Source organism: Chelmon rostratus, chromosome 24 (assembly GCF_017976325.1).
Source record: "Chelmon rostratus isolate fCheRos1 chromosome 24, fCheRos1.pri, whole genome shotgun sequence".
NCBI lineage: Eukaryota > Metazoa > Chordata > Actinopteri > Chaetodontiformes > Chaetodontidae > Chelmon > Chelmon rostratus.
The window spans coordinates 4,014,947-4,036,094 of record NC_055681.1 but is presented as its reverse complement, the minus strand read 5'-3'; the positions used below and the strand labels follow the sequence as shown (position 1 = coordinate 4,036,094).

General features: G+C 42.0%; 2 protein-coding genes across 5 annotated transcripts in view; one reads left to right on the top strand and one right to left on the bottom strand.

Moving 5' to 3' along the window:
* Positions 1-198: 198 nt before the first annotated feature.
* Positions 199-6,037, top strand: LOC121627380 (calsequestrin-2-like). 2 transcript variants are annotated; one of them, XM_041966260.1, is made up of 12 exons: positions 199-441; positions 2,658-2,742; positions 3,014-3,114; positions 3,845-3,953; positions 4,337-4,339; positions 4,595-4,668; positions 4,838-4,968; positions 5,048-5,093; positions 5,257-5,311; positions 5,401-5,501; positions 5,672-5,746; positions 5,828-6,037. In XM_041966260.1, the coding sequence occupies exons 1-12, from the start codon at positions 199-201 to the stop codon at positions 6,035-6,037; spliced, it is 1,233 nt and encodes a 410-aa protein (XP_041822194.1). The 2 variants fall into 2 exon arrangements, with proteins under 2 accessions (XP_041822194.1, XP_041822195.1); XM_041966261.1 differs by lacking the exon at positions 4,337-4,339.
* A 3,459-nt stretch (positions 6,038-9,496) lies between these two features.
* LOC121627302 (vang-like protein 1) overlaps positions 9,497-21,148 on the bottom strand; it is a 48,550-nt gene continuing 36,898 nt past the window's right edge. For 2 of the 3 annotated variants that reach the window (XM_041966143.1, XM_041966142.1), the window contains 4 exons: positions 16,508-16,668; positions 12,917-13,064; positions 12,367-12,601; positions 9,497-12,240 (listed from right to left, as the gene is read on the bottom strand). In XM_041966143.1, the coding sequence (XP_041822077.1) occupies positions 11,980-12,240; positions 12,367-12,601; positions 12,917-13,064; positions 16,508-16,668 (805 nt within the window). In that variant the 3' untranslated portion in view covers positions 9,497-11,979. The remainder of the gene's footprint in view (positions 12,241-12,366; positions 12,602-12,916; positions 13,065-16,507; positions 16,669-21,148) is intronic. The other variant, XM_041966144.1, reaches the window with a different exon arrangement.

Here is a 21,148-nt window from a genome sequence, read left to right as displayed (position 1 = left end):
ATCAAAGCCGAGCAAATGAGAGAAGCAGAGAGAGACAATAGTGATTGAATATATATGGGAATATTTCATATTTGCAAGAGAGCTAATAATCTCCTTTGTATGATATCTAGTTTACTCTTCAAGTTGGGCCTTGAGAGGTTCTTTGATTTCTCTGCAACTTACATTCTGGCTTGCAAACACCTTCAGTACTGAACAAAAATGCAGCAAATGTGGCTTTCTCTACTATCTGGCTTGTGCCTTCGCCTGGTTTTCCTTTGCAGTGCTGAGGAAGGACTCGAGTTCCCCAATTTTGACGGCAAGGACAGGGTGCTGGACATCAGCGAGCGCAACTACAAGAAGGCTCTGAAGAGATACGACCTGCTGTGCCTGTTCTACCACGAGCCACTGCCTGCCAACAAGGGCCTGCAGAAGAGGTTCCAGATGACAGAGCTGGTGCTGGAGGTAAGGATGACAGGTGGGAAGAGGGGGGGCCGTGGAAATGGTCAAGAGACAGAAAATCCCAAGATAAGTCTTTGTTATGGACTATGGGTTAAGTGTAAGGTTTGAGTGTAATGTCCTTTAATGTCCCCTTAAAACGTGTCATCTTTCTACATTTCACAGAGCAATTCCACTTTCTAATCGGTTACATATTGTTAAAAGTTCATAAGTTGCATCTAATACATTTATAAACGGTTGGTAAATAATTTGCTAATGTGTTTAGCCTCATTTCCCAGGTTGTGGAAATCCCTCTGGCAGGTTTATCCTGCAGCTATAAATAAATGTTAGTAAGCAATTCATAAAAGGTTTTTAATCTAATGAGTCTGCAGTTGTGAATATTAATAGGTTGTTAATAAATAGATTTTGGTCCAGGTTAAGTGATCAAATTGTGCAACCAGTTAAAAGGATTTATAACAACCTGGAAGCCCACTGGTTGTTGCTATTAATGGTTTAGATGTCTTTTAATTAACAATTAGAAAAGCCACTACTCACATCTTGTAAACTTGTTTAAATGATACCTGATCACTGTACTCTCTGCAAATGTTAGCATGTTAGCAAAGCATGTTAGCAAATTCAATGTGACAAAATTCAGCGTGCTAAACTGATATGGTGAACACGGTAAACATCAGCATCGTCAATGTGGGCATACCACGCTGATGTTAGCTTTTAGCTCAAAGCACCTTCGTGCAGCCCTGCAGAGCGGCTAGCATGGCTGCAGATGGCACAAACACCATCTTCCAGACACCTGAATCCTGGATCCAAGAAGACGTCAAACCAGAGAGCTGGCTTGCACCTGTTGTGACGTACAGGGCTCTGATATATCTGATGTCAGTGATAACACAAAAATGTCTCAATAAGCTACAGCTCAAAGCCTCACCGCCATGCTCATTTGACTCGAACCTGTCATAACAAGTCATTGTATAGTCAGTGATGGCCCCTGGTTGGAAAACCAGATACTGAATGCCTGTTTCTTCCTCTGTCTGTCTGATGTGTTGACTGTCTGCTTTACCACACGGTGAAGGGAAGTGGGATTCATAGCTGTCAGGCTGTCACAGTTTGATGGGCAGAGTCTGTGCTTTACCTGCACAGGCTCCGAACTGGCAAGCAGTGATTTTAATCCCATTACATGCCCTCCTCTGTGGTTCACATGCACCCAGGGATTGTTTCTAGGTCATTCTGGTAATTATAGCTTGTTCCCAAAACTCTTTACTATCTGGCTGTGAACTAGAAACAAGTGGATGTACCCCTGCGCCCCTCCTTATTTATGAGCTAAAAGCATGAGAGAAGGGGACCCATGTTGAATTTGTGAGCATTCGCCTTTTCAGACGCACTCCTGTTTGGAAGCAGACACACATTCGGTTAAACAGACGCCCGGTCTCGTCTCTTCAGCAGGATCTCTAAATCTGTTTTCCTTCCTCGAGGAGCGCGAGCTGAAAGGCAAGCAGTCCTGGCTCGCAGCTTCCCTCTAACAAGAAAACTCCGCAGGGGGCACACACCTCCGTAATGAAAAGGTTTATTGATGAAGACAGCAGCAGCTGTGGATGCCAGGTCAAATAGACAGTGTAGGAGTGCTGAGCTAAATGCATAGTGCAGAGTAGGAGGTGTTGGTGTGGAGTGTTGTGAGGCCGATACACAGACTCTCTATTTAACAGCCTAAAGTTTAGAAACTCTAAAGTCACGATTTCCTTGAAATGTTATCTTTGTACATCATTTTGCCTAATGAGACCTCAAAATTCAATATATATAAAGCAGACGTTTGTTCTGTCATCTTTCCAGTCCTGTTAATCATTGTTAACCTGCCCTATGATGGTCTAGATGCCAAACTCAACACTGTGTATACATATATAATGAAACATAAAACACCAAACTTAACTTAGACTTCATAAATCACAATAAAAAGGAAGAAGCTGATTTCATCCACAGATAACGGCTCAAAGCTGCTTTTCAAACTGCATAAAGCAAGAAAAACATCAACACTACAGTCATGCTAGCACCTCCATGCACAGGGGCGCTTTCGGCTAAATGCTGACGTCAGTATGCTAACATGCTTATATGTAATTCCTTTTAAAATCCACACTTTTTAGATGATGAACTGATTTAATACGGCTGCTAAAATCCAGACTGGAGTAAGATTTCTGTGTTAAATGAAGCCTCATGTGTTTATGTGTGTGAACACCCAGCTCACAGCTCAGGTCCTGGAGAACAAAGACATTGGTTTTGGGATGGTGGACTCCCAGAAGGATGCCAAAGTAGCCAAAAAACTGGGTGAGAGTCATGTTTTTAACATTGCATAGTAGCCTACCACAGTATCAATTACATTACTGTGAATAAAATATGTCTGAATTTGGATTTATCCTAGATCAGAATTTTCGGTAAAATCCCTCTTATGCTTTCTTGTTGTGCCGAAATACTGACTTCTTTGCATGACTTTGCTCTCCACATACACTTTTGCCTGTAATATTCTGTAATTATTGTGGAAAGGTTGTCTCTGCTTTTAAAAGTCAAATACAGTTCTGTACTCCTGCTGTTTGATTAGGTCTGGAGGAGGTGGGCAGCTTGTATGTCTTCAAAGACGACCGCATCATTGAGTTTGATGGGGAGCTCTCATCAGACACACTGGTGGAGTTTCTGTTGGATGTGAGTGGACAATCCGATTCCTTTTAGATGTGTTATCTAAATTGAGAGAAGACATCCTCGAGCAATTCACTGCAGCCTCATTAGAACACCTGTAAATGATGTATTTCATAGTAATACAAGGTTGCGCAAGAGTGTCTGAAGAGAATAAATTGATAATCTGAGACATTTTCACATGAATAATTTGACATTTTAGGCAATAGAGCTGCAAAGTGGGAGATCTGCTTGAAAGTTACCTATCACAGCAACATTATTCTGCAGGTTTTAAATCTTTCAGCTTTGTTTCTAATCTGTCATGTTTTGTCCTCCAGTTTGGCAGATGCCTCACAATACTACAATACCCATGAGCCTCAGCTGCCATTGTTAAGGAGAAGAAGCCAGAAAATTCAAAATCCTTAGTTGCAGCAGTTGTACGCAGAACACAATGCCATAGTTGCTGAATTCATCTAATCTACCCAGAATTTAAAAGCTCTCTGATTGGATGACATCCACCATGGGAGTTGTAGTTAATTTCTAGTGAAGTTTTTATGTACACATTTAATGGGAAGAGTTGCATGTCCAACTAGCTAACTTCTAGTCTTTATGCTAAGCTAAACTAACCCAGCTACTAGCTCTAGCATCACATTTGACAGACATACATGAGAGTGGCATTGATCTTGAGCTAATGCTTCAAGTTTTGCTGCTCTGCAGTGTTTCTCAGCAGTGAAAACAGCGCTATGATATCGCCCCCTAGGTGTTGGAGGACCCAGTGGAAATTATCAATAACGCCATGGAGCTGCGAGCCTTTGAGAGGATGGAGGAAGACATCCGCCTCATTGGCTACTTCAAAGGAGAGGATTCATGTTAGTTTACCACTAAACTCATTCATTTGTGTTTGCATTTACAAAGAAAGCAAGTGTGTGATGGGTTGGCCGCTAAAAGTGTCTCTCTCTGCTCCCCAGACACTAATGGACATTACCATGTAGCCTAACTGGCTGCTGAAGGGAAACCTGATTCCTGACTGTGGCACTCAGTCTCTTGAGAGCCTTTAAATAGCTTCTAGTTCTCTGTCTAATAGGTCAAACTGCAATTATAGTTCCTCTAAAAAAAAAGGGAGAAAAAGGGAGACAGGGAAGATGCTATCTGCTCCGATATGACAGTGGCATGAAGTTTCATTATGGAGCCTATTTCGGTCCAGCGATAGGTTGGTCCTTGGTGGTGACCTTGTTGGGAGCAGAGCCAGGAGCCCGTTACAAGCGTATAAAACTGTATTAAGGGAGACTTTGTTACTTGGGTGAAGACAGTACAATCATGATTGGAAATTGAATGAAGCGAGAGCGTTTCTCTGCTTGCCTTCCTGATCACATATTGCAGATTTGGCTACGAATGTGACCAGAATGGGAAAGACGAAGCGCCGCACTTACGTTGTACTTTCTCGTCTTTGCTTTCAGACGTTCTCTCTTGAGATTCCTCATCAGTCTCTCTTTGTCTCCCTTCTTCTCAGACTACAAAGCTTTTCAGGAGGCCTCAGAGCGTTTTCAACCTTACATCAAGTTCTTTGCTACATTTGATAAATCTGTGAGTATTAAATGTGTTTTTATGTAAAATACATTTATTAGAATTTTTTTTTAATGAAATCCTTCAGATTCTTTGTTTAATGAGCTTCATCCACTCATTAAACAAACCTCCATCATTATATCCTCCACCTGCTGATCGTAATGAAATCCTGGCACGTTGTATGTTTCAGGTGGCCAAACATCTCTCCCTCAAGATGAACGAGGTGAATTTTTATGAGCCGTTCATGGAGGAGCCGGCCATCCTGCCTGGCAGGCCGCTGTCAGAGATGGACATTGTCGAGTTCGTCAACCAACACAGAAGGTTGATTTACATCTTTTTCGGGTTATTTCAGCCCTGTTTAAAGCTGGTTTTGCGTTTTCTGAAAACGTGCTCTTTACAGGGCGACTTTGAGGAAGCTCCGGGCAGAGAATATGTTTGAAACATGGGTGAGCAGCCCCCCCTCCTTGCTCTTTTGCATATAGAATAGCTTGATGATTTGAGGTGCCACATCACTTGTCCTGTTAAGGGATTCAAACCGATGACATGAAGCTGAATACCTAACAAATGCATTAGTGCAAATTTTACAGGATTGTCTTGTGCTATTTCTAGGAGGACGACATGGACGGAATACACATCGTTGCGTTTGCTGAGGAGGAAGATCCAGGTCTGTACCTTTTCCCTTTCGGTTTCACAGGTGTTATTGTCTTCAGCAGGTGAAGGTGAGCTCTGGTTCCTTTGCTCTGTCGCCCTCAGATGGTTACGAGTTCCTGGAGATCCTGAAAGACGTGGCCAGAGACAACACCAACAACCCAGAGCTCAGCATCGTCTGGATCGACCCTGACGACTTCCCTCTGGTTCTGCCTCATCCTTGGCTTACTATTTCTAACAAGAGTATCAAAAATCTTTCTCAAAATGGGTGACAAAAATATCTATACTGAGGTTTAGCAATTTTAATTTTATTCCTTTCAAATGTGAAATAGGTCACTGATAGGCTAAGTTGACCTGGGTTGTCTTGCCCCTCCAGCTGACGACTTACTGGGAAAAAACCTTTAAGTTGGACCTGTTCAGACCTCAGATTGGCGTGGTCAACGTCACAGATGTAAGTAATGATAACAATCTTAGACTGCAACAAAGTGTTAATGCGCTTTTACCTTGACTTTCTTGGCGCCATTTGTTTCAGGCAGACAGCGTGTGGCTGGACATGTCCAACGACGAGGACCTGCCCACCGCCGAGGAGCTGGAGGACTGGATCGAGGACGTCCTGTCAGGGAGGGTGAACACGGAGGATGATGACGAGTCCGCCGACGACCAGGAAAACCCTGAGAGCTACGTCACAGAGAACAGCTCCGAAAGCCGCGACCCGGATGAGGAAGATGACAGCGACGACTAACCTGAAGGGTGATGGGTTGGTGTCAAAGTACTGAACAAATTTAGACATTTTTCCAAATCAGTGACATTGAAAGAAAACTATGGTCTCCCAATGTAAATTCTAGACTCTGTGGTTTAAGTAGTCAGCCAGATAGAAGAGAACTGGTTAAAGGTCGTCATGGGAAAGTTTTGGCCCACTTTATGATAAAGTTAGCTCAGTGCCTGAAGCAATCATTCTCCTGTACTCACCAAGGATCAAGATATCGACATACTAGTTTCTGTGTCGCATACACAAGCTCAAGCATTTTGAGTCATATTTCAGGCCAAATAATGAATGTGAGCCCAATATCCACTCAACTTTTAGCTCTGTTTTGGTCTCCACCAACTCCTGAGACTAACTTTTCTTTGTGAGTTCGCCACTGAAGTGAAGTCTATCACATTACACAGATCTTAATATAAAAACACATATTAAAGATAGATAGATAATTAAGAGGAAGCCGATTAGTTTGTATGTTAAAATAACGGAATAACAATGTTTTTGTTTTTCTAAGTAGAATAATGTTTGAATTGTTTTTTTGTGATTAATTCAGGGCAAAACAAAATTAATTGTTCTCTATGATCAACTGTAAACGACCAGACAAGAATTACAAGAAACAGAAAAGCCTGTTCATGGTGTGAAACAGTGTTAATAAAAGAACACAACAACTACGTGCACTCTGCTGTTTTCAGGTGTGTGTGTGTGTGTGTGTGTGAGAACACTTCTCGGCCTCATTAAGAAGGTCCAGACTGATGCTCCAGACAGCAGATTGGCACCATTTTCTCAGTCAAGGAGCGTTTTCGCCTTGAATTATTCAAACATCGATAAATAATTCAGCATCGTTATGCCCCCTAATGGGAGAAGGGACCTGGACAGTGAGGCTGGGGGAGGTCGGGGGTGAGACGGGCTAAAACGCCGCCCACTAGGGCCCAACACACTGCATAAGGCGAGGACACACACACACCCATACCACATACTCCTGTCTAACCCATACAACTGGACATGAATTAATAATACAGGGACATTCAAGAATCATTATTCCCCTGGAGGTGGATGTGATGCGGTGTGTAAACAGGATGTTTGTACCATGCTGTGGGATTTACACATAATCCAGGCCATATTTGAGAGATGAGGACATTCAACGGTGTGTGTGCGTGTTTAAACGTGACCTGAGGCAAGACGACATTTCACGCTCTCTCCTGAGGAAAAGGAAGCAGACGGCGTTGTAGTACAAGTGCGATGTTCTACAGGGCCTTTAGGTTACATAATCCTGTGAACGTCATGTGTGATGGTGTTTTACATGAATGCTGACTAAAAGGAGGAAAGGAGGGCAGGAGGACTGATGTCTCCTTACTCCCAAGAGAGGAGGGATGACAGCAACATAGTGGGTGTGAGGGTCGATATAAAACAGCCAAGAACAGAGAAAAGACAGGAGTTAGATGTCGTAAAGTGAAGATTTCTGTTCAAAGCTGAAGCCACTAGAAGAGAGGATTTCCTCTCATGCCTCGATCTGCACATAACCAAGTCATTACCAGACAAACAGAGAGGCAGGATGCAGGGAAGAAAAACATTCCATTTAGATGCAAATGCTCCTCATTTTCTTCTCTATCCAGCTCTCCTGCTCGTTCCGGTCCTGCGAGGAGCGGACGGGTACGGGAGGGGGGGATTAAGCCGAGGACAGATGAGTTCCGACAGGCGGCTTCGCGCCCTGAGCTCGAGGTGGGATGAGGTTGTTTGTTTCCAGCACCGGACACTGACACTGACATTCATTTACCCACGAGGCCCGGCTGTGCCGCTCTGACAGGCTGACGGCAAGCCAATTACCATTGAGCTTCACAACAACAAAAAGCCACCAAAATAAGGCCAAAAAAGCTGAAATTTTGCTGCAGCACGTTTAATGGGCAGCGACAGTGAGTTAGCAAGTCTCCAGCCGGGGCACAAAGTAGTGCATATGGAGATGCTGAGGATTAAGTTTGGCAGGATGGGGGAGAAGTAATGAAAGAAACTGTATGCAAGAAACTGCAGGAGAGCAATTAAAGAAAAAAATCCTCTGTAAAATGCTTTAGACTTCCACACATTTACATTGAGATCACAAATTCATTATCTCAGAATAAAAGAGTAATTTCTTCCTTTCTTTTTTGATCACAGGAGAATTATCTTGCAAAAACAAAGGTCATTTTCTAAATATAATGGGGTAGGAAATATTGTTTTCAAGAAAAGTAATGAAGTGATCCTGTTAACGACCGTTATCCTGAGATAACGAGAGGGGCCACATTAAAATTACTGTATCCACTCCTGTTCTTTCCTTACATTTTAATGGTTGTTTATTGAACCTCCAAACTACAGAAGCCAAGCGCAGCTGTGGATGCAATAATCTCACTGTATTCATTATCTTGAGATCACAAGTTAATTAGCGTTATCTTTAGCTTCCCTACTGAACCGTATTTGGGTTTATTGGGTTTTATTTTAGGAAGTCCTTTGGGATCATTATTGTTTTGCTTTACATGGAGGTCTGAAATATTTTCAGGGTTTGTATTCCAATCAGCATTCAGGTATTTACACCTTCAATTAATTTGTTCATAATATATTAAGGTATTTCAATGGCTGATCTGCATGGTTTAAGTGGTTTAAAAGTGGTAAAACCACCTCAATTACCAGATTCTGTTACATCTGTTACACCTTCATTTGGACCTAAAAGGACAATTCAGTTGCAAATTCAGGGGTTCACTCCAAACATGGAGATAATTGCTGAATCAATCAATAAGGACTGTATAATGTCAAGATATTTTAATGGATTGTATGCCCAGTTTAAGGGGTTTTAAGGGGTCAAAAATTAAAACATAACAGGGATGACATTTGTGGTTTTTGGTCAATTGTAGGAGTTTAGAACTTAAACCATACAGTAAATCAGTCAAAATAATAAAAACAGAGGATATAATCCATTAGGAATATCTTAATGTGTGACAATCCATTAACTGATCATCAGTTAAAAAATAACCTATGTATGGGTTCACAAATATTTGGGTGTCAATGCCTAAAAACATCACACAAAAAACCTCAATAGACCACAATGCAATGCAGGCATGAAACATGTGGGTTTTGAGCAACACGTGCCTCATTTTCACAAATACCTCTGGTATCTAAAGGCGTGCGGCCGGCACTCTGGGACATGTAGGAAATCACAAACAGAGGTAAAAATCACAAGACAGTGAATCAACACTGATTTACTTGCTCCAAACTCATTATACACTGTTTTGGGTTAGTGTTCCCACTAAATACCCAAAATGTAAATTGGCATCTGGACTCTTTAAACCTGTAGCAGATGTGTTCTCAGAAAACGTGTCAGTGTAATAAAACTGACAGCTCACGAGAACCAAGGAGACAAACCAAGGCCGTTTACTACACAACACAACCCCATACAGCAGTTTTACAAATGTCCGTAAAAATGTTTATTTTTTGTTTTACAAATGCTAATGCTGTGAAACTGAAACCTGTCTTACATTGCAATGTCACGTCTTCATCATAAAGCTGTCCAACAAAAAACCCAACCATGACAGAGGAGTGTAACCTGGCAACAGTGCGACAGATGGTGGTGGTGTGGAGGAGAGGGGAAAAGGCTGGTCATGTGAACTGGAATGGCATACATACACATACACACACATACATACATACACAAACACACACACATACCCACACACACATGCTTGTTTACATAAATAGATACAGTGTAAAAACAGGAGGCACAGTCACATTGGGATCATACAAAGTTCATCCGTCAGTAGGTACAAAATATGACCAGTTGCAGGTGTGTAAAAAAAGAAAGAAAGAAATGCTGTTGCATTATGCAAAAGTGTTTTTCTTTCCAGATGGTTTAAAGTTACAAGTTTACAGTAAAAGATTTATTTTTCTAAAATGAACAGTATCTTTATGATTTCTATGAAAACAGGTTGCTGCTGCCCTCAGGCAGGCTGTTAATATTAGGTTTACCAGCCAGGGGGCAGTAGGGGATAACTGTGCTCATAGCCACACTAGACTGGAGTGAGATGAGCTCAGTGTGATTCTCTTTTACTACTTTGGCGAATTTACCAGATCAGTTATGACAAGGACAGAGTCGTCAAATTTGACCGGATCTAAAAGTGTCACTTTAGTGCCTTTAGCTTAATCTAACTGGATTCGTCCGGCTTTACATTTGACCTCGAGGGATTCACCGTGAGCATATCAGACAACAGAGGAGCGACAGGGGAGTAAAGGAAAACCAGACGGTCCAGTTGGGAGGAAGGTTCCGCCCTGCTGCAGCTCTCACTACTGATACACACTCACATTTTCATCTATTATCTATTCTGGTGAAACAAGCAAACCCTGTGAGCCCTGGAAGATGAAATCATACTTTAAATACAGAAATCTCTCAAACAGTGGCCTTCAAGTTGCTCAGTGGAGGAGATTTACAACAAGTCTTGTCAGGTATTCTACTTTACCTTTTCCTCCAAAATGTTATGCTACCATGAATGAAACCCAACACTTCCTCCAGAATGTCCACATTAAAAGTCGCACAGCTTGGGGGCATCCTGGTGGCCTCGTGGTTAAGGTGCTCTCTATATAAATGCAACATCCTCTGTTCCCCATGTTTCCTGTCTCAATGCTGAAAAAGTCCTGCGGCGTTCCCTTTATAAGCTGACTTTTAATGTGAAAAACATCAGGAAGTGTTGCGTTCTGTTGCCAGTAGCTTAACACTGATCAGGAGTACTGCAATATTTACGGTATTTAGATTATTTAGGGGTCATTCTGGTTTAGAGTCATCAGTAGTATTTCTTATATCTGACATCGTGGCTGTCTCTCCTCCTTGCTGCCTTCCCTTTCCATCATGTCAGGCAGATGCGGCAGACATGAAAGCCCTGAGAAGGTTACTGAACCGATGAGGCAGGGCAAATGTTTTTGGGCACGTATCCACCTCTAAGCGTCTCTTATGATCCGGTTCATTCTGTGTTTAACATGGCATGAGTGTGTTGTTTCCAACTGGAGTGGAAAAATTTCCGAGTTTGCACCTGGAGAAGAGCCGTGCACCAACACACGCACAAAGCGTGCCACTTTGGCTGCGAGAATTAGCACAGGAGGGTGCTACCGTGCGCCTAAGGCTGGACATGAGGCGGGCTGGAGTTCAACATCTCAGCTGTCAAGGAAAGGGTTTGGCCAGAGCTCTAGAGATGTCCTGAAGTAGTGATGAAAACAATCCTTTTTGACCAGGCTGAGTTCATATGTTCCATCCGTTTTAGGCATCTTCTTTTACTTTATAAACATACATAAATGTGCACTGAATGCAAAGTATGATTGAAGTTTAGCTTAGTCTTTTAGTCAAATGCATTTAATTTGGTTTTCAAGAGAAAGTGACGTCCATAAGAACATCTGAATACTTTCAAATGTTGTAGAGGAGACGGCAGGCATGATATTTGTCATGTGTTTCCATCAGGCTTCAATTATCAGACTCCAAGTCACACCATCGCAGTCCTGAGTGGTTTGTCTGTCCCATGAAGATAAAGGAGTGACCGAGACACCAAAGTGCCTGTGAGGATGTCAGAAACCTCCAACGTTCCCACTTTGTTTGGCTAAAGCATCTCAAACAGAAAAGGATCGAGTGATTGTGTTGACACAAAATGACACATGTGCATACACACATACTGCATGTGCACACAACCCGTGTCCGAGGCATCCGAGCCAAACCGCGGCGAGCGTAATCCTGCTCAATTCTTTCTTTTGTTTTCATTCACATCAAACATAAAAAGATCAATATATTCAAACATGTGTGTAATATATATAGATTCATATATAATATATAAAAAAATCCAAAAAAAGTAAAAATAAAAACTGCAAACCCAAAATGAAAACATTTGAGAGAAACGGGGCGAGGAATAAAAAATAAAAAGTCTGGAGTCCTACACGGAGGTTTCGGACTGTAGCCGCAGGACAAACTTGTGTGACTTGGGGTCGATGTATTCCTCTGACATCTGGATGTACGGGATCTTCTTCGACGTCACCACCAGGCTGAAGTCCACACACTTGAGCAGGAAGATGGTGCCGTCCTTTAGGCCGCTGGTGACCGACGCCTCGCTGATCAGCGTCCACTGACGGGCCAGCCAGTGGTCCCGGCTGTACTGCAGGGTGGGACCCGGGGTCAGGTAGCTCTCCAGGAATGCCTGGATGAGAGGAATATATAGAAATACAGTCCTGTCTTAGAATAAGTCAAATCAGGTCGTGTTGAATCTGAATCATCCGAATCAACAGCCAAAAAAAGCCAAAAAGTGAGCATCATGTGTTCTGACCTTGGGCGTCATGTTGTTGGTGATGCAGAAGGCCAGGTGCTGCTGGATGCTCTCCATGCTGTGGCAGTGCTGCTGCTTGGTGGTCCTCAGGTACTTCTGCAGGGCGCGAGCCATGGATGGGAAGATGGCTTGTGCCGCCTCTCGAGGGTCCATCACGTCTCCTGGAGCTTTCTTCTGCTCCTCCTCCTGCATGCGCTTGATATGTGTGAACGCCTCCTCTACTGCCACCACCAGTCTGGGAGGAAACACAGCCAAAGCTTGGGTTAGAGTTTAATGATGGAGTGATGCAGTTTCTTCTCTATGGAGATATTCTTCTTAGTTCATAGGCGGCACTAGAGTGGGGCTGGATGGGCCCCCACAAAGTATTACAGCCCCACTGTAGCCCAAGAAATTGTGAGATGTATATCTGCTGTTTAGTGCTGAGCAGGTAGTGGGCTCATCCTACTCTCAATACTCATCCCAGTCCGGTCAACCACAGAAACAATTTTAGACTCCCAGAAAAATGCATGTCAACAAATGACACTTGAAAAAAATCAGCTGCATCAATTACCGTGCTTTGCGCTTGCGGACACGCCTCTCGTGTTCAGCCTCCTCGTAGTACAGCTCGTTGTGGCTGGTGTCTCTGCGGCGGGCGGCTGCTGCGATCATGGCTCTGGACTGGGAGTGGGCCAGTCCCGCTGCTGCGTTGTTGCCCGGACCTGTCGTGACAAAGAGATGACGCAGGATTGGTTTCTGCATGTGTGCGCCAGTCACAGCCTTAGAGACGAAGGTAAAGGAAAAGAGGAATCTTTGGTGATGACATGAAGTGCAATGTGCTTTTCGAGTGTGGGGAGTAGATTATCAATGCACATAAACCTTGGTCCATTTTCCTTTTATCACCAGCGATATCAAAACCACAGGAGCTGATGTGGTTAGCCACACAAAGCAATAATTTTTAATTGTTCCAAGCACTGTGATCATTGGAAAATCCAAAAGACACTGCTCACACACATGTGGCTATTGATATTCAAACATTCCCTTTACTCCGCTGCTCTGCCTTCAGGAGGTACGGTGCGTCCAATTAAAGTGTCTCGGGCAGCTTCAAAAGTTTACATTTTTGAAATTAGGGTAGGAGGCTGCTGATGAATCCTGCCGGATGTTAATGCAGGTTAAAAGAAGGCAGAGCGGGTGAATTATTAATGCGGGGCAGGGATCGTGCATGAACAGAATAATTCATGGATGGAGAGGAGGGAGTTTTCAACACACCCTGCTCTTGGTATTACTGCATTTAGGTGGGATTTATGGGTGAGATTTTTATGCTGAAAGCCATGTGTTGAATGTCGGGATGGTGTTTTTTAACCACTTTGTATGGAGGATTTCCAAGGAAATCAAACAAAGAAATAAAGTCAGGGGTGGACAGAGTAGCCAAGACTGTGCACAAGTAAAAATACTGTTAGGTAGCTGCCCAGCTCTTTGGTCTCGATAATGGCTCTCAGCTCTAGATACTAGTATTGGAAATGAATCCCAGCAGATAAAAGGTGTTTCCTGCAAATAAGTCCTCTAAAGTCTGCAAGATTTAAAACGCCTACACAAAGCTAATGAAACAAAGGAACAAGGTGAAATACAATCAATGTTGTTATATGTGTCTCCTGTCACAATTAAATTCATTTTTGAATGAAAAAAGCTAAATAACTGTGCTGTGCTCTCTGTCGGCTCAGTGTCAGCCCTGTTCTCCGATGTACTGACCTCGGACCAGCGCTGTGGTCTGCGAAACTCCCGCTGTAGCTTTAGCCAATACTCTGCTATGAGCAGAGTCATGAGGGGCTGTGGCTGCAGCAGGATAACAGAGCACCAGCAGACATGGCCACAGCAGAGCAGCAGCTTCTTGATATCATGTGCATAATTGCATACAATAACAGATAAAGTAGAGCAATTCATGTGTCAAAATGTATGATTGATATATGATAAATGATTTTTCTCCAGTCCAACATGCTGCATGCAGAAGTTCCCTGGGTACTTAGGTTATGAAGGCAGTGTAGCTTGTTACTACCCACCTTTGAATGCACATTGCTATATGTTGATACATGTTATGACATATGAAAACTGATGGCATGAAAAATTCCACAATGAGAAACAATTCATTCAAAGAGAGAAATAACTTTAACTAGCTTTTACAACTTCAATGTTTATTGTATTTCCCCTCATTTATTTTGTTTGATTTGTTTTTATTTTGTCTTTGATTACTTTGCAAAAAACATCTTTTATCCACTGGGACTCATTTTCCAATATTTAGAGCTGAAAAAAAACAATAGACCAAACAGCTTGTCAGGAATCATAAAATCACCTGAACCCATTTGGACATAGTGTAATTGAGTGTTATAGCTGCTTTGCGCTCAGGGCTTCACCACTCTTTAATCAAGGAGAGATTATTGTCTGTCCCTGAGTTCGACTTATTTATTACAATGTCTGTGCCGCTGCAGAAAGAATGAGTGTGAAGTAAAAGCTCCAGACAAGAGAGACGGAGAGATCCCTGAGCGGCCGCTGCAGGATGAAAATGAAGGAGGATGAGACACAAGAGAAAAATGACAAGACCTGCAGCATAATAGCTATTGATTTATCAGCCTTCTCCTTGACTGTATCCCCCTAACATCTGAGAGGAGGTGTAAGAAAGGAGGAAGACAAATGGAAGTGGGGAAAAAAGAAGGACTCAAGTTAGTGAACATAAGTGAAGCTTGAGTACGCTTAAGGGAGGGTGATAATTTAACAGAGGGTTTGTGTTACATTCTGCCAGCTGTTGTAAAGACGATTGAACTTTTTCATCAACCTGTGGCATGCAAAGAGTGAGGGGAAGAGTGAGTGCATCCACAGTGTTAGTGAGCGGCTGCACTACTTCACTTACTTCGTGTAGCTTTAACGAACATGGGACAAAGATTTATTGACAGCTGTTACAAAGTGAACACCAGCAGTCTGTGAGGGTGCTTAAATTAGTAGCAGTGTTGCATTTACTTACTGTCCAAAAGGTAGGCTTTCAGTTTAGCTCTTAAGACATCTTAAAAGATAAGCGTCAGTGTAAAGAAAGGAGAAGAGAAAGTCACTATTTCAGCAGTGAAGTTGCTCAAATCTCATTCCCAGCTGCTCATAAGATACCAGAGGGGGTTTTGAGGTAGATATCAAATAGCCACACTTTTTTTGCACGTTGTAGCCCATTAACTACAAATCACCTGTGCTTTACATTGCTGTCGACAATTTTCAAATTATGATATGTTTGCAGATCAATTTCCCTCCTTCGGGCAGCCAGTTTTTTTCAGCACATTCCAGTACAGTGTGAAAATCAACTTGCAGAGACTTGAAATGTACTTTAGGTTGGTAATTCGTCCCCTGGAACAACTCTGAAAAGTTGAATTATTGTTGCGTGTTAGTGTGGTTAGTAGCAAGTTAGGTTAAAAAACAACAACAACCTAGAGTTGCTGCAAATGCCAAAACTTCCTGCCAAAAACAGCTGATAATGGGAGAATTAAATCAAAAACCTCTTTGAAAAAGGGTCACCTGTGACGTTAACTCTATGCAATATGTCGTTAATGGAATAAAACATGCAGACCACACTGTCCTTTAAGAGGAGGCAAAATAAGCGATTTCAGTCATCTAGACTGTAAACAATAAGTCAATTACCTGGGAAGACAATCAACAAAGTAATTGATTGACAATTATATTGACAATTGATTAATCATTCAAGCCATTTTCTTAGCTAAAATGACAAAAACTCACTAGTTCCAGCTTCTCAAGTGTGAATATATGGTGGGTTTCTTTCTTTCTTCTACTATAATAAACGAAACATTTTTTGTTGGCGTCTGTTATACAAACAAAACAAGCAATCTGAATACATCACGTTGGTCTCTGGGAGATTCTGATGGCCATTTTTCACTATTTTTATGACATTTCATAGACAATACGACAAACTTAAATTGAAAGTAATTAACAAAATTAATAACCTTGTCTGTGTTACAGTGAATATACAGAGTAAAAATTATGACCTAAGCATGTGTATTGTTTAAGAAAGGGGGAAGGAAGAGCAGACGTTTGAAGCTAAACCACACCAGAACGCACAGAGAAACCAAAGCACTGACAAAGACACAACATGGAGTTCAAAGACCGTCCCACTCACCCTCAGCGGGGGCTGCTGGGAACTCACCATCCACGTTGTAGACCTTGAGGCCGGCCAGGTGCTTGGCTGCACGGGACTTGGAGGCGGAGAGCAACGCCGGGTTATGGACCGGGAAGTCACAGTAGTAGTGCTCTAAGATGGCCAGAGCTGCCCGCTGAATGCTGGAGAGGAGAAGAGGGAAGAATTAGAGGTAAGCTTCAGCCATGGGAAACATTTCAGTTATAATCCAGCTAGCTCTTTGGCAGTGTGAGAGGTTGAGACGAAGAATGTGAGAAAAATTAGCCACAGGACGTTTTTGACTGTTTTGTAATACAAAATACTCGTAAAACCCTGCAGGAAACCGAGACCCCTTTTTGCTGAATAAAGAAAAGCAGTCAAGAAGATAGAAGGAGGAAAAAACAGAGGGAAGTATTAGCCCACAGATCTTTTTGGCTTTCTTTGAAAACATGCTACGGCTAACAAAATCCGACTGGTATAACTCAAAGATAGCAAGTGTCATCTGCTGAGTGGTAGCAAGGAGGTGGAAGGTTTTGGAGTCTGGCAGCAGTGGGCAGAGAAACATTTACAAGTGGCTCCCACTTATCAACTGAAATATAACACGATAAAACATTAAAAAAAGAGAAACTACATGTGGAAAAACAGAGTGGGGTAAGGACAGAAGGTGAGAAGGGAGGCGAGGGACAACAGAGAACTAAAACATCTGACAGCAAAACTGCAATTAATGCATTAGAGGGAAACTCCCTTAATGCTGTGACGCCAAAGTTGTAGAAACCACAGAAGGAAGCACATATCAGGACACATTTCACACAGCCAGAAGGTCACTTATTGGTGAAATGCAGAAAGAAACAGAAAAATGAAGAGTTCACATGAGGAACAGAAAGGGAAGAAAGACGAAGCAAATGGCAGAAATGGTGCATTAACACTGAGAACTACATGATCAACAATTCGCTGGAACTGACTTCAGACAGCAAATCAGGTTTCTGCATCTCCTCGCTGCCCTTTTAATGTGATTTTGCTTCATAAACGGCAGTTCCTCCTCTTCAATATCCATTTCTATGATGTCGACTGTTTCCCAAACCAACACGGACTGACGGTGCAGTCATAAGACACACATATGGGTAGCAGGCCTGGTTTGGAACAGAAAAGATGTGACTCCTTGCTGGGTTTTTTGGGGGGGTTTTTTTGGCTCTTGTTATGCCCCCGGTCTAGGGGTGCAGAGGCACAACACAAAGAAAGGCGGAGGAGAAATTGCTGTGAAAAACAGGCAGTTTATTGCCAACAAAAATCGTACTTTTTATTATTCACAGATAAATTTACAAACCAAATGGACTAACAAAAGAAGCCTGGCTTCAGGGTGGACTAATGGCCAAAACAACGAACAAAACAAACTATCTGAAAACCCCAAAAAAGTAACTAAACCCTGGTAGGAACATAAATAAACAAAAAAAAAACACTAACTCCAAATTCGGTCTACAAATCTCAATACAATTTACACTCAATACACCCAGCAATTACAAAGTGGACTACAGTCCAATCATCAGCTTCCAAGTCTTCCAAGGGACGCTCCTGCTCACAGACACAAAGATAGGGCACAAAAGAAGAGGTCTCACTCTGTCACAGAAAAACAATCAAAATATTTACGGCAGGGGCCGTAACAGCTCTCTATAAACTCATCTCAATAAACAGCCTCAGATCTCGAGCAGCAGTGTGACGGTTGCCATAGTTTCCATATACAGACTGACAACCAAGAAGGAGGAAGTGATGTGAGAAGCAAGACAGGGAGGGAAGAAGTAGTCCAGATCCTGATCCTTTGCACTGTGGATCACAGAGCATACCAGGTCTTGTCCTTACAGCACAATACCATTACCAACTGTACACACGTAGGGTGTTTTCACATGTATACAACATAAATCATTGCCTCTTTTATTATATACTGCCTACGTTTTCCTGGACATGAGCTTCATCAGAGGATAAGGAGAGATTATCTTACTTTTGAAAGGGGTTTAACACATTCTTTCTCTTCCAAACGAAAAAGTTTAATTTATAAGCAATAAAACTACCTCTTGGGGGTTTTGCTGCTCCAGCTTTACTTGGTCTGGTATGACCAGCAGCTCATGTTAGCTATGGTTCTGACTTTAGATCGATATTCTTGTGTATTTCGACCACAGTGAACAGACTTCATGACTCTTGTGCTACTGTTACACTCTGCTTTTGCATTTCATTTTATTGCTATTGGCAGATAACAGGTTTTTTAAAATCTTGCAACAACTTGATTACATCCTTGATAGTTAACAGAGTAATTCTAAAGTATTAAAGATGCTCTAATCTTTTTTTTTTTTTTTTTTTTTTTTTACATTAAACATGAGTTAACTGACTGCGTAAAACACAAATTCTCTGTGGGTTTGTCATTACGAGTGACCCGTAATGACAAACCCACAGAGAATTACCGTCCCACTTCCCAGCTCCCCTCTGCTTATCCAGCTTTTTTACATCTGGTAATTCACAGTTTCGGTTTTATGATCACCAAATTCACTGTTTTTTCTCATCAGTGTTATTTCCAGATGCAGCAGACAGCTGTTTTCAGACCCACTGTACACTATAGCAGACAAACACAGTTAGAAACCAGCTACAGGGGAGTGAATACAGGACTCATATGGAGTTATTGTCATGTCCACCAGATGAATGTTAATGCTGCTGTTTCTTTTCTATCTTTCTCTTTGCCACTTTTAAAGCAATAATTCACAGTATGAAGCAGCAATAGGGCTTTAGTGGCTGCTACAACTGACCTGCATTTGGATGACAGGAGGACAGCAGATGTTGACATCTGGGTAACTGACCCACAACACGACTCAACTGCTTAACACTGGACCATTTTCGTTTTGTGTGTGCTTATGTGTTTGTATCCACAGGTGTGTGAGTCCTCACTGTGTCCCGTGTCAATTCTTCAGGTTTTCTGGAGAGAAAACTCAATACACATGAACAACAACACATGCTAGCCTGTAGCATGCGCTACGCCTATTACGCCAAAGAAGGATCACAGTATGACCTCTGACCCGCCGATGAAAGCCCTTTGAGACAACTCTTGTAACTTACATTTCTCAGAACAAATCCTACATTAGGGGACAGGCTCGTTTGAAATACCACAGACAGACACAAACCACCCAGGCATCCAATCAGCATTAAAATGTCATTCATTCTTACTGCTTTGCCATCTGGTGATAGTCACGTGTACAAGAGTTGACAGTAACATCATGACAGGCTAACAGAGTTACACGACAGATGTTTAGAATGGTTTACAGACTAAAAATAAACATCTTTGAAAAGAATATAGTGGCTGTCTGTTCATGTTGATTTCTAGAATTTCACTGCATCTGAAGAAAAGGAAAGACGGGAAATGGTAAAAACAAGTTTGCAGTGCCTTGAAAAAGACCCAACTGAATCCCTATTTCAAAGAGAGGAAGCATTTAGATATAAAGCTGCTCCTCTTTCCTCAAATCTACAGATTTAAGGAAAATCCACATTCTCAGTTTGATTCTATCTGCAGTGTGCACTGCTTGGAAAAGGTGCTTTTTTCTACATATATTACAAGTCTACAAAGACTACATATTCCTGTAGTTCACATCAAAGAAAGAAAAAGGTTAATACTGTGGGTGCTTTTTTTCAGGATTTCATGTTTGTTTCTGGCACAACTGTCTTTATACTGGAGCATGTTCCAAGAAACTGGTTTTCCTGAACTAGGCGGACACCTGGCGTTTGTGCACATTAGACACTTTAGAGAATATGAAACAGCTCTACCCATTGCATTTATGTTTTTTTTTGTGTGTGTTTGTGTGTGCTGCATTAAAAGTGATTAAATGTATGTGGTGTTTACTGTACAAGGGAAGATAATCCTTGAAGGTCAACAACAGGATTTAAAATGGCAAAATGTTTTGCTGATTATTGCAATTGGTGCATTTACCAGCTGTGGCAATTCACCAACTAGCCTTGCAAGATATGCAGATTAATTTCACTATATGCTGGTGGGAACAGGCCTTGAGTCATGAATTTTTAATATACAATCGGAGAGAAATCCATCAGCGTATGTTTCAGGTGTTTACTTCAGGGGAGCATACTGTAATTAAATGTATCTGACTAATTATCTATGTCATCAATGCTGCTGTGTTCACATTATTACTTTTACCTGATAAAGGCCATGTGTGGATCAAACAATGTCAGACATGTCCCCTTCAAATAAAAGACGCACTGGGAATAAGACAGCAGTGTGGGTGATGTTTTCAGTTTCATGTTGTTGCCCGGAACATTTATGGATGCTTCTTAAAAGTACAAAGACAGCTTTGTGTTCAGGTGGAAAAGTATGTCAGAGGCATAATTATAAGGAAATATGACACCAAATATGACAAATAAATGATAGTTATTTTGTTCTGTGTCCTGCGTTAGAATTACATACTGCATACTGAGCATTTGCACAGATTGCTCCCAGGCCCTTTAAATTTGCCAGAAGTAAACCAGCGCATGTGATTTCAGCAGCAGCGAGTCACTCATAAGACAGAATGTAGACTGTAGAAAAACACATCATAGTGTTGTTTGGTGTTCATTTTGCCAAAGGGGGCGCAAGGAGTGTGATAGCTCCCTTGGTTAACT

Coding starts and splice junctions, on each gene's coding strand:
- LOC121627380 (XM_041966260.1), top strand. CDS start 199: ATGCAGCAAATGTGGCTTTCTCTACTATCTGGCTTGTGCCTTCGCCTG. Junction 5,502..5,671: donor ACCCTGACGACTTCCCTCTG/GTTCTGCCTCAT, acceptor TTGCCCCTCCAG/CTGACGACTTACTGGGAAAA. Junction 5,747..5,827: donor GCGTGGTCAACGTCACAGAT/GTAAGTAATGAT, acceptor CATTTGTTTCAG/GCAGACAGCGTGTGGCTGGA.